The following is a 13,717-nucleotide window of genomic DNA, read 5'->3' as shown; positions in this document are numbered from 1 at the left end:
GGACCAAAGCACTCACCCCAGCGTCGTCTGTGCTGCTGTAAGTACATTTTCGCTGCACATCATGATACAGCCATAGCTTTAAAAGAAGTGTCTTGTAAAGCAATTAATTCAGCTGTATATCACTGTCATAATAACTTCCCCGCCCTCCCGAATATATGGAGAATAGATAATAAATCAATTGCACCCTTAAATAACAAGCTACCATGGGATGTAAGTTTAATATTAAATAACTTCCTGTAACCAATCTTAAAAATGCCACAACACATCAGAAAAACAACCCACTGTCCCAGAGAGGCTAAGCTCTGCAAACAGGAGAAATGATGATTGATCCATACTTTCAGAGCCTTAGCAAGACCAGGTGAAAGCTCACTGCAGCCATCTGCGATCACCACATTTAAATGCATGCACTATGTTGTGAGTGGGGGTGGTATCAGCAAGAACCTTATTGCTCAAGGTACAAACCCTGTAAACAATGGAAAAAGTTCCCAAAAAGTGGTTGTGCAAAGTTGGATTTTAGCAGTGTGGATTATTAATAAGGGAACAGACCTGAGGCCGAAATTGAGTGCATAACGGAACCACTTTTTACTTTAATTGTGGTTGCCGGAGATTTTAATTTGCACCCCAGTCAATCATGCACAACGACCAGGGATTCTGTCTCTGAAAGCTCATTTGAACCGCAGGTGCATTTTAAACATTCCCGCGTAGGTGACCCCGCAAATAGCCTTGTTTCCGAGTTCAATTTAACAAACTTAATTGATAGCATTCAGGACCCCCCCAATATGAGAGAACACCTACATTTAAAGGGGGTATATTGTACTAATATCGATTATATTTTTGTTTCTCACTGCTTTTTCTCTGCACTTTTAGATTTTAAGGTTTTAAGTCAAAACATGAGTGATCATTACCCAGTTACGGCACTATTTAATTTGGATAATGCATCACCAGGTCCAATACCCTTGTATAAAGAGCTCCTGATCCCGATGGATCAGGGTTGAAGGGTGAGCTCCTCATGTCAAAAGGAATTTTATATATGTTTGTCCGACGAGGAGTCACCACACTGCATTTATGCTTCATTTCTTAATATATGTACATTTACTAAATCCGCACTCAGTAAAACAGCTCCATCTCTGGTAACGCACGCAGAAAAATGGTTTGACAACCGGTGCTCCAAAACCCACAAGGTTCTTTGGGACCTTTTGCAGGCGAAGCCACGTAACCAAGCTGAGATCAGGAAGGCCAGGGCTGTTTTTATAATGGTTTGCAAGGAATGTAAGACCCAACTTAAAGAGGAGGCATGGCAAAAGTTACTAATTGCTAGTAGGCAACGCAATAGCTCTGCTTTTTGGAGCATCGTTAATTCTCCTCTATTTTGTTACGACCATCTCTCCAATCAGGCCTGCACTATTCGTCCCCAGGCCTGGGTTGACCATATTGCGTCTAACTGTAACCAAGAAGAAGAGCCGGTTCTATTAATAGACCATGACATTATTTTCAACATATCTTAGGTTAGAGCCGCTTTCTCCCAATTACCATCTGATAAGGCTCCAGGAACTGACGGGGTTCCAGGGAACCTTTTTAAAAACTAAATTGACCAATGGGCACCGTTATTGACATCACATCAATATGCCGCAGCTTCCGGCCTCTCCCATTAACCTGGTCCAACTCGATAATAGTCCCCGTTTTTAAAAAGGGCAATAGATCAGACCCAGCATGTTTCAAGCCCATCTCCCTCATAGACTCAGAGGTGAAAATCATTTGCCAGATTTGATTAAACCGCATAGCTGATTGGGCCGAGGACAGAGGCTTTTGAACTGTCTTACAATATGGGTTTTGTCCTGGAAGGGGGACCATGGAGAAAACCTTTAACCATCACTTATTAGCATGTAAATACACTAAGGTTAAAATGGGGGCAGTCATCTGGCCTTCATGGACAATAGCTCTGCCTTCGACAGAGTTAACCCCTCCACGGTCTGGTCCCTGATGGAACAGATGGATGTAGGCCCAGTTTTAATAAGATTTCTGCGTGATTTGCACACTGACCTTTCAGCCAGCGTCAGGTTTGGCCCCAGTGTGTAGGGTACTGAGCACTTTAAATTGCTGGGCAGGGTGTGACAAGGTTGTATTTTAGCCCCTTTTTTATTTATTTTTTATATCAATCAAATCAAATGTACTTTATTCGGTTTTAGAGTTAAAACCATAAAAATTACAAAAATCCAATAAACATACAATGAATAACAATAAAAATCATTAGAAATCCCATAAAAAACAGCAATATATACATCTGGTACAAAAGACTGATCGGACGGGGAAAGCACACAAGGGGAGTGCCTACCAATAATAGGGGTTCACTAGTCCTCTGTACAAATCCTGGATCGTAATGCCGAATTCAAAAAGCCTACTATAAAAGCTACACATTCTGGTTTCAGCAATTGTAGATACAAAAAGGCTGGGCGGACCTGGATAACATTCAGCTTCTTTAAAAGAGGTGTTAAAAAATATCTACGAGGTACTTCATAAAATTTACAAAAGAACATAGTGTAGCAGATCCTGAAGAGACACTCTGTCGCAGCCACAGGATGCTAACACCTGACCTCTGCAGCTCCCTTTAGGTACGGCAAGCAACAAATGAATATAGTCCAACGAAACCTGATCAATAAAAACCGCTCATGAGATGAAAGTGGCCACAAAAGATAGCGCTCCATGGATGGCAATGTTTTGACCATCATATGTTTGCGGACACCAGTTTTTCCCAGTTCTAAGTCATCTCTACCAAGCTTTTTTAAGGTAGTGAAGGTTTTCTTTACAAATTCCGCGTCCTTCCGGGTAATCGAATCAGGCTTTAAAAATCGGTCCGGCCGTCCCAGCTCTTCACAGCATCCCTTGATATTGTTTAACCATGGAATGCGTGTCATGTGATGAAGGCTCATGTTCTCTCTTAAAATCGGGTGGTTAAGAGCTAGATCTTTATTTAACTAACAATTAAGCCAAAACAACCAGGGGCGCATTGCCAGAATATCTCCTAAATGAGGCAACCCCAGTTTCTCATGAACTACCAGGTTTGATGTTCCGCTAGGCACTCCTAAGATAAGTTTTAAAAAGACATTCGCCGCCACTTGCAAAGCACCAGTTGCTACATAGCCCCAAATTTCGCTCCCATAACTAGCAATGGCAACACTTTTGGCTTGGTATATCTTCAACATTGCAGCGATTGGGCGCTTACCCATCTTCGCTGCAAAGTTGAAGATTGCAGCATTTGCCCTTATAACCACCTTGTTTTTCCTCTTAATCAGGGCCCCCCAGTAGAGCCGGTCATCTACCAAGACACCCAGGTGAGAAAATATCGTGGTCACCGGAACATTCTCATTACCCACTTTAAAAGCATACTGTTTCTTTGGGTGAATGCCGATCTGCATGATATAAAATGTAGAATTGTTAATTGCAAGGTCACGATCTTCCATGAAGCTTCGAAATGTATCAAGCATGGTCTGGAGTCCCCATGCTGTCCTAGCGACGAGGACCGCGTCGTCCGCGTATAGCAGGATGGCCAGAATCCGCCGCCCCACGTAGGGGAAATCAACCCCTGTTTTTACCAGGGTATTTCCCAGATCCTTGATATATAGATTAAATAAGAAGGGGGCCAGGATACATCCCTGCCTAACCCCCCTCTCTATTTTGAAATTCTTGGATATTAGAAGATCACTGGCAAATCTAATATTGGCCTTGGTGTCAATGTGTAGATCCACCAAGAAGTCAAGCAAACTATCCTCCACCCCCATGGCCCTCATGGATTGCCACAGTTTCCCCCGATTGACACAGTCAAAAGTGGAGGAAAGATCCATGAAGGCCATGTAGATTGTACCTTGGCGGGCGATTGTGTACTTCCCCAGGATCATATACAGGTTAAGGCATTGGGGCAGGGTAGACCGCCCTGGGCGGAAACCGTATTGTATGACGGAGATAATCTTATCCTCTGCCGCCCATGAGGTTAATCTTCCCAATAACACCCCACCCACGACCTTAACCACAAAATCAAGACGGGACATCGGGCGATAACACAAGGTGCTATTGCGATCGCCCTTCTTGAAGACTGGCACGATGGTCGAGGTGCCCCAGGAGGCCAGGCAAACGATCCTGGCTGCCGCATTAAGCACCGCCATCAGGACATGGAGCCCATAGGAGTGGATTTGATTTGAAAAGATCCGGGCCTGGGGCCTTGTTGCATGTCAGCCCTAAAATACCCTTCTCCACCTCTTTCTGTTTAAACCTTACTGGGACATTGGTGTTTGCCCTACCACGGAGTTGGTGGTGAGCCATAGGGCAGGCGAAGATAGATTGAAAGTAAGACACCCATTCGTCCTCTGTTATATTAGTGCCTACTTTTCCGTCCCCCGCCCTTTCAAATAGAGGTTGGTTAATAATGTCCCAAAACCTTGCACTATTCCCCAAACTGCTTGCCTCCAAAAGGTCTCTCCACCTTTCCCCCTTCAATTCACCCTTACGGTGGCCAATGCTTGTTTATATTCAAGACCACGGGCACAAATCAAAGGTCGGTTTCTCAGGGTGACTTTTAAGGCATCTTTTAATTGTCTCACTGCCTTAGAGCATGACAAGTTAAACCATCTGGGGTCCGATGACACCGTCCTATTTGAGGGAACGCATAGGAGAGACCCTACCTTGGTAATAATGCCATCAAAAGCCTTGAGGACTTCCCCCGGATGAGAATCAGGTGACACACAATAGGCTAGTTCTGATACACAGGACCCTTGAACTTTGCTGTAAAATGAGTCTGGAGATATCTGCAACCATTTTAAACGGCGACTTTCCTCCACGGGTCTTGAAGTGCCTGGGGCTGTCACCCTAGCTGCTGGTGTCAGCAGCCTTACTTCCAGGTGCATACAGACAGGGTTATGATCACTAAGAATACTATCCATAATAGTAAACCTGCGGAATCTCTGGACTGAAGACCAGTGGAGATCAGTATATGATCTATAAAAAAAAAACACTCCTACATCCTTTAAAAGAGGGGACGGGCTGTTTGCTAGGGGGGTGGGGGGGGGGGGCAGATAAAGACATGGATGGAAGCAGATCAAATTAATTAGGCAAGTTGTTTAATACATCCCCCTGGACAGAATGCTCAAAATGGAAACCCCGCATCCTGGCACATGCCAACTCAGCCATGCTTCTGGATGTAGTATCTCCAAAGGTGTGAATATTAAAATCCTCCGCCACCAGAAACTTATGTGCAACAGAGCCACAGGACTGTCTTATTAGACAACCCAGCTGGGCGATTTTGCACTCCCCCTGCACGCTTATTGCAGTATAAAAATAAATGATGCACATACTGTTGTCTCCTCTCCTTAGGATAATTACTTGAAAATGCTTATTATCAGTAGAGAGTTTCTGTATCCTTCAGGGCACAGCCAACAATATATAAATCACAAGCCCACCCCTAGCTCTACCACATGGGGACGGGGACGCAGGAACAAAGAAGGCTTTCCAAGAACAGATTACAGTTCACAAGCTAGGTCTCCTGGAGACAAATCACAGGGAATTGTCTGATGAACTGCATCCAAATAGGATCCTGAAATTTTCCCATCAGTCCTGCTATGTTCCATGACAGAACATTATACAGATCTGCACTTGCAGTCTTCCCTTGATCTAAAACTGGTAAAAGCAGCTGCTGCTGAGTGCTGAACTTCCCAGAACTCTCGGTAGCACTGGGCACAACATCTCCCATGAGAAGGCACAGGGACCCCTGTGGATGTGATAACTCACGAGCAGGCTCTGAATTCGCAGTTAGTCAGTCGCTCTCGTCCAACTTCGATAGGGCTGAAAATCTTTTGGATAGCTCTAACCGGGTGACCGGCTGGTACCCAGTCGAACGGGGATAACCCCCCTGAGCTAATAAGTGACTCCCTCCCATAACCTCACTGAGTTTTTAAAACCACCTAACACGTAGAGTACTTCTATTTGAGAGCCTTGTATAATCAACCTTATAAAAAAAAGCCCAGTGGGAGAACCTGAATACCAGAAACACGTTGTGTGTGGGTATGGTGAACCTCCTGAAAAATTCTATCCACAAGGGAAGGGCTGTTAAAGTTCACAACAATACAGTCTCCCCCTCCGGATTTCCTTGAACTCCCTATCCACCCCACACGGCGCACCATGATGATATTACGTTCCACCATTGGGCCCACAGATGTATTATTCGACAACCAGTGGGTAACCGTATTTTTAAGTTTAGTGAAATCCTCATTGGACCCTAGTGAGAGTCGAGGAACATTACCCAGAATTATCACACGGGAAGTAAATTGGGATGGGAGATTAATAACCTCTAGGTTCTTTGTGCCATTTGTTAGGTGGCCCCGTCCCTCTTCTAGTGGGATTCCTGAACTTTGGGAAGGCAGACCCTGGGGGTGAATAGATGAATGAATGAATACGCATTTATATTGCGCATGGCTACCCTGGGGCATCCCAGCGCATTTAGGGCAGCTAGAGCTTCACCGCTACTCATGGGAAAAGGAAGGTATTCAGCAATTTTCTGAAGTGGAAATAATTGGGTTCAAGACGGACAGAATCGGGGAGTCGGTTCCACAGTTTTGCCGCATGAAGCGTGAATCTTCGACCACCCATACGTGCCCGACAAATCCTAGGGACTGCCAGAAACTTTTTATTGTTGGATCTGAGTGTCCGAGAGACCTGATGAAGTTGAATCATCGGCAGGATCACCGAGGGTCCATTGCCGGTGATGGATTTGTGTACAGTGCACATGGCTTTAACACCTTCCATGCTGATGACGAGCTCAGCTCCTCATCAGCGTTACCTACCGTGTTCTGATGACGAGCTGAGCTCGTCATGTAACGCGGCAAATCAAAAAATGCCGCATACCGTGGGAAAAACGGCCGCACGCATGCAGTTAAACCAGATTCCTTGTTGCACTGTAAGCCAGTGCAACTGACAGAATGCTGACTTAGTTGAGGTCCGCCTCGGAATATTCAGTAAAAGTCGCGCAGCACAATTCTGGACAACTTGTAAGATCTTGATAGTCTCCTGTGGAGCGCCCAGATAGATCGCATTAGAGTAATCAAGTCGCGATAGAATAAGGGCTTGCACCAGCAGACGTCTAGCGTCAAAGGGAAGAAGTGGCAAGATCTTCCTCAACAGTCTAATCAGGCCATAGCAAGTGGCAGCCACTTTGCTCGATTGTACAGAGAAACTAAGATTGGAGTCCAGCCAAACACCCAGACTCTTAATTTGTTTCTTTGGTAGAGGGGGGCCTAGACAGCTTGGCCACCAAGGATCTAGGTTGGGGGGAGCAGCATGTCCTAATATCATGTGTTCGGTCTTAGAGCCATTAAGTTTGAGGAAGGAAGAATCCATCCACTCAACTACGTTAACCAGACAGGATTTAAGATTCTTATCGTTCATATCATGCTGGCTGAGGGACGCCACCATCGTCAGCATAAGTGACCAGCTGGACCCCCCAGGGAAGCACAATGTCCGCAAGGGGCCTCATGTAGATGTTGAACATGGTGGGGCTTAAGGAAGAGCCCTGGGGGACCCCATACTGTAAAGGGGTCTGTCTTGAAAGAGCCTCATCTTCAAAGAACGTGAATGATCTATCGGAGAGGAAGGACTGCAGCCACTTAAGGGCAGTCCCCGCTACCCCCACCTCCCTCAATCTTTGAATCAGAATGCGGTGATTTACCGTATCGAAGGCTGCGCTGAGATCTATCAAAATGATGGCAGCGCAGCCTCCGGTATCTACAATTTTCCTTGCTTCTTCCACCACAGCAAGGAGGGCCGTCTCCGTGCCCTGCTTACTTCTGAATCCAGTCGTGAGTGGGGTGTAAAGCATTATTGTTCTCCACATAGGCTGCCAATATAGAGTTAACATGTTTTTCAGCAATTTGCTAATGCCAGGGAGTAAAGCAATTGGGCGGTAGCTGGCCCAGTCCCCAGGGTCTAAGTTTTTTTTTTTTTTTTTTTAGAAGTGCTTTAATTCTTGCTTGCTTCCATAACGGAGGAATCCGTCCAGCCGCCAGGGGGGCATTAATTACATTCCGGATGACTGGGGATACAATCTCTGACACTAATTTAAGAATGGAGGGGGGCGCGACATCAGCTGTGGATCCCGACTTAAGGTTCTCCAGGAGACGCTGTGAGTCAGATAGAGTAAGGGGGGCAAAAACTTCCCATCTGGCATATGGGAGAGGGGTGGAGAGTTTCATATCAGCAACCAATTGTGGGAATTGCAAATAAATGTTAGCCACTTTAGTGGCAAAGAAATTAGCGATTTCGTCACAGCGCTCTTGTATATTCGAGGGGTCAGGAAGAGGGCTAGGAGGAGTAATTATGGATTTAAAAATGTAAAAAATTTCCCTAGGAGTGTTAGAGGCCAGCATAATCTTTTCCTGATAACAGCTGGATTAGGCAGCCTTTATTTCGTCTGACACAGACGCAGATGTAGACACAATAGGGACCTATCCTTCCCTTGAGACATCAACCATTCCCCCCGGGACTTTAGAGGCTGCGTTTTTGCCACAGGGCTGGACTCCACTGGCCGGCCAGGGTGATAGAGCAGGCCCAGGCATACACGCGGTTCCAGGGGCCGTGTTATCACTAGACATCTCTACGGCTAAGGATTGGGGAATTTGAGTGGGTGGTGCAGACCTTTTATGTTCTGCTAGAGCTTTCTCTATAGAGTTTAGCCTATCCAAGATGGAACTCAGCTTTGTATCCAACATGCAACTCATAGTTGCTATAAAATCTTTCATCATTGCCGATTGGGCTGTAATTGCTACTGGCGAAGCAGATACTAAGATCTTAGGGACTAGCTTGGAGGATATGTTTGTTTATTGTTTTTAACTTGACTTCCCAAGGGCTTCGATTTTCTTTTTGTGCTCCCAGTTGGCATTTGGGCCACCCTAGATTGTTTTGGGGGCCGAATTTGGTATTAACTTCCTGGGACTGGTGATTATTAATGCCACCAATCCATATCGTATGTATAGAAGCACCATTCTCCTTATCAGTAATAGTGATGACAGGGGAAAGTGGCCTATGTAAAATCACCCCAGAAGTTCCTTGCAAGGGAGATGAAGCTTCATTGGGCTGTGAGTTAGCACCCAGCACAAAAGTCCTGGGTAAACTAGGAGTTTCAATAACCGCTTCCCTGAGGGGGCTGATAGAACCACCATACAGGAAGTTAGGCCACGTAAAGGAGATCTAGAGAGGCACCTATTCACTAATTCGATCTCTTTATCTATAACGGAGGCAGCTCTCGTTAAGAAAGCATCCATAGTTGTAACATTAGCCCTAGTTGCAGGTTTTAGCCCTTCTTGGCAAACTTCAGTCTTCCGCCTCCCCATTTTGCAATACCCAAATAAGCCCCCAAAATTAGCAGCAGAAGTATCAACACAGCGCTTCGTTCGCTAGTTAAAAGGATAGAAACAGTAACAGCCTAAAACAATCGTTACAAAGCCATACCATGCAACAGAAAACACGTATGAAGAGCGTATGGAAGCCCGTTTAAATAATACTTCCCCCACAGTAAAATACTACGCTTTTAAGCTTCTCCAAAAGGGCCGTAACGGGGAGGTCAAAGTCCCAAGCCAATACTACAATTATATCCACGATTATGTCCACAGCTGCAGAAACAAAAAAAAACAAAGGGGTGACCCAGCCCGGCCTCCTCCGCCCCCTGACTGGCACAGACAGGCCTGCCCTTCGTCCGGGCTACATCCTGCGTTCTGGTGGGAGAGGCTGTGCTATGAGCCCGTTGGCCCAGCCTCTCCCTCACTCATGGCAGCTGCGGAGCCCAGCGGTGCACTCTGGGGGTTGGAGTCCACCCCAAAGTGTGAAAACCAGCGCGGATTACCCCTGGGACGCACGTCCCACCAGGGGTTCTTGTAGAAGCAGATGCGGGCGGATAGAGAACACCACGGGCAGGCAGGCAGAAAAGCTCCCTCAACACCACGGGCAGGCAGGCAGGCAGGCAGAAAAGCACATAGAGCAAACCTTGACAGTACCTGATGTTGATGTTCCAAAAAGCAGGAAGTCGTCTTATACCCGCCTTGCTCTATGCGAATGACACTGTTTTAATTGCCAGTACAGCTAAAAGCTTACAAACACTTCTTATTCTTTTTATTAACTTTATGGGCAGCCTTGATTTGTCGACAAATTTCTCGGAGTCCCACGTTATGACATTTTCCCCCTCCACCCGTAATACTAAAACGATGAAACATCTAAAAGGCCAACACATCAGTCAGGTTGAAAACTTCAAGTATTTGGGGTTTTTACAAGACTCGGAGTTTAATTGACATTCACTTATATGCCAGAACGTTTTGCCTTTTAATAGTATGACATTCAGCATTAAATATTTCTCCTGTTCTCTCCGGCACACTCACATCCAATTGGTCCTGGAAATGTACAGGGCCAAGTGCATGCACTTAATGAGCTACATAATGGATTATGGGGTTATGGACGGTTTGCCCCTCTCCAAGTAGCTGAAAACAATTTTTTAAGAGGTCTTTTAGGGGTCCCCCAAAGTATACCCTCTGAAGTTGTACATGAGGAGTTAGGCTTAGACTTTCTCATCGAACAGCTACGCCGGGCCCTTTAAAGCTTTGGAACACAATTTGGTTAAAGGAGGAACTTAGTGTTAGTAGATCAATTTTGCAGGACCGTTTAAAATTGGAAAAATCTTCCCTGATCCCGCGGCTGGCGTTTGTGACAGGTAAAGTGCGGCCCCTATTGTGGACAGATCTGTATGACAATCCCTCTGTTTTAATTCGCTCTGTGGGCAAAAAGGCTGCAACTGCGCTTAGGGACAAGCTGGCATCAGAGTGCGAAGACCTTGCACTGATGAAACACTCTATGCGGCATGCAATTTTACTGCAAACTGTTAGCAACTTAGAACCATATTTAGCCTGGAATATGACACGCTAACCTCGTCACCTGTTTACCCATTACATACAACGATTAACGATACTTTACATGTCACTATGTTTTGTCCAAAATACAATAACTTGCGGTACAAGTTTTAGTTTCCAATTCTAAAGCCAATGAATTTTACCCATGTCAGGCCTGCTGTACTGTTTTTACAGCTTTTAAATTCTCCTTATGTTTGCTTTTTTCTTGAACGTTTTTGGTGGGTGGTTTAAAACATTAACGAGTTTGACTATGGCATCCTGTATGTACATTTTCAATGATATCCTATGTTTTTATGATTTTACTAGTAAAATTGAATAAAGAACTTTGATGATGATGTTGATGAGTGCAGTATCTATGTCTATATGATTTTAGTCAATTCTTCTTACAATTCTGTGACATCAGAAAGTCCTTATGAGAAGTGTTAAGTTTTGGGATCTGCTGTTGTTGGAGCCTGATTGTAATTTAGCAGTCTCAAGAATGTTTTTTTATTTTTTACTTGGTGGTATAAAAAGAGTTTATAATTGTTTAATGATCATGAAAATAATTTTTTTAAAGGTTTCATGCTTGGAAACAACATGGATATCGAAATCTAATGTGATACAACGACGAGGGCGAGCTGGGCGCTGCCAGCCAGGCTTCTCTTACCACCTTTTCACTCGAGACCGGCTTGAGAAAATGGACGATTTCCAAGTTCCTGAAATCCTCCGCACACCGCTTGAGAACCTCGTTGTTCAGGCCAAGATTCATATGCCTGAGATGACAGTAAGTAGTCTAGCCATTGCAATAAATGTATTTTTCATACTCCAGATTATTTTAGTTTTTTAAGCTCTATTTATTGATTTTTTAAAAATATATTTTTACGGTAGAGTTATACAGCAATTCAAGTACGATCATTTTAAAAACACAAATGCAAGCTCACTTTGAAGAGACCCTCAGGCTTCTCATGCATTCTGGGCTGTACCTTCCAGTGTGTCCAGTTATTAGTACCTTTACTTACAGCCTTAAATCTTAACTATCCAAAATAAAACTTAATACCACTGGATGCCTAGTTTCATTTGTCATTTCTTCAGCAGTTATTAGTTCTGCCATTAACAAAAGCAGCCAGTGTCCTTCATCTATTTCACCACCTACTGTGTTAGTGTCCATATCTCCCACCACCCACCATTGTGTTCCCTGTACTTAATTAGAGCAGGGGTTACTCTTTAGACTCATCAAAGGAATTCAATATCTCCACCAAGAGATCTGCAATCGTCGACGGTCTCTCTTCATCCTGCTTGGCTATCCTCTCTTTCCACCATGCTTTTCTACCTGCTATTGGGCAGACCTTATGGCGAGAACCAGAACATCACTATGGTTCCCTTGGCCGTTACTAGTGCCAGGTCCAGCAACGTGGTGCCTCTGTCTGGCCGTTGGGCAAGCATCAGGTTAGCAAGCATAATTCTAAGTTATAAAATTGCGCCCTGTCTAAGGTTCTTTCCATGTCTGCTTCTTTGACCCACCCCAAAGTGCACTATTATAGAGCAACTCCAGCCCATATTCAGAAAGTCAGCATCCACTAGTCCGCAGCTGGAGCACCTGTTATGTTTAGTTCCCGCAACAATGTTTACCTTGTGGGATGTTGGGTAAATAGTATCCAGGTAGTTAAATTCTGTATAGTTGAATCTAGTTTTCCTGAAGAGTCTATTTGCATATTCCAGAATGATATCCCATTCTTTATCCCTTAGGTCTCTGCCTAGTTTCCACTCCCAACCAGTGGCAGACATGTCAAGCTATATTTAATCATTGTAGAGCCAGGATACCGGTCTACAGTCACTCCCAAAGGTGACAAGAGACTGCAGCATCACAAGGGTTTGTGGCTCCAATATGCCCATGCCATCTTTTTTGTTTAAATCCTTTTTATTGTTTTTTTTTCTTTTGATGAACACCCAGAAGTGAAGCACACTACAACCACAGCATATAGCCCATGCATTCTTTATTGACTGAACCACTGCTCCATACGTCATGAACTGAGCCCCTGGTAGACTATTTTCCTCCATTATTAAGGTAGGCTTCGAATTACCCCAGTTTCATAGCAGTAATATGTGGCAAGTATTGCTGTTTCCATCCAATCCCCCACCCTTCGAGCACTGAAAAACTGCAACCCCGGTGGTAGGAATGCCCACAAGGGGCAGGGTTGGAGCATATGTCTGACTTAACCTGGTTCTCTTAAATAACCTCCTCCAGCTGTGTAGGGCAATTCTGAGAAGTTTAGGTTTCCTCGTCTTGCTGTGTGATGGTCCCATCCGCATTTCAACCAGTGCTGCCTCCTATTATGATTCACCTATGGCCCTTCACTCTTGTAGCTTTTTCATGTAAAGACACTTAACCAGCCATTACAATTGAGGTGCCAGGAAGAACAGTTCCTAATCGGCTACCCCGTACCCTAATAGGGCATCCCGAAGATACAGAAGCAGGTTGTCTGCATATAGCGAGTTTACATGCTCTCCTTTTATTAGGAGAATGCCCCCCTTCCATCCAAATGATGCTTGTAATGGTTTCTACTGCCAATGCAATAGCATTGGAGAAAGGGATCACCCCATCTAGTGTCCCTGAATATTGTACATGCCCTGGATTTGCATGACCCATAATCACTGTTGTCTGGGAGTCTCCATATGGTAGTGTAATCAGTTGTGTCCTATACATTCCCGAAATTCATGCATTTCATAATGGATCATACATTTTCTGAGTATAATGTGTCAAACGCTTTTTCTAGGTCTATTGAGACAAGCACTGCCTCCTGATAATG

The 13,717-nt window shown here is 44.7% G+C and overlaps 1 protein-coding gene across 1 annotated transcript in view; it reads left to right on the top strand.

The window, feature by feature from the left end:
* The window catches only part of DHX30 (DExH-box helicase 30), a 658,531-nt gene that overhangs the window by 503,739 nt on the left and 141,075 nt on the right, over positions 1-13,717 (top strand). Inside the window, exon 12 of the mRNA XM_078662529.1 lies at positions 11,488-11,694. Within this exon, the coding sequence (XP_078518655.1) occupies positions 11,488-11,694 (207 nt within the window). The remainder of the gene's footprint in view (positions 1-11,487; positions 11,695-13,717) is intronic.

The sequence above is a fragment of the Lissotriton helveticus genome, chromosome 10, assembly GCF_964261635.1.
Source record: "Lissotriton helveticus chromosome 10, aLisHel1.1, whole genome shotgun sequence".
Classification (NCBI taxonomy): Eukaryota; Metazoa; Chordata; class Amphibia; order Caudata; family Salamandridae; genus Lissotriton; species Lissotriton helveticus.
Note: the sequence above shows the minus strand (reverse complement) of the source record. Positions and strands in the feature narration are given on the sequence as shown.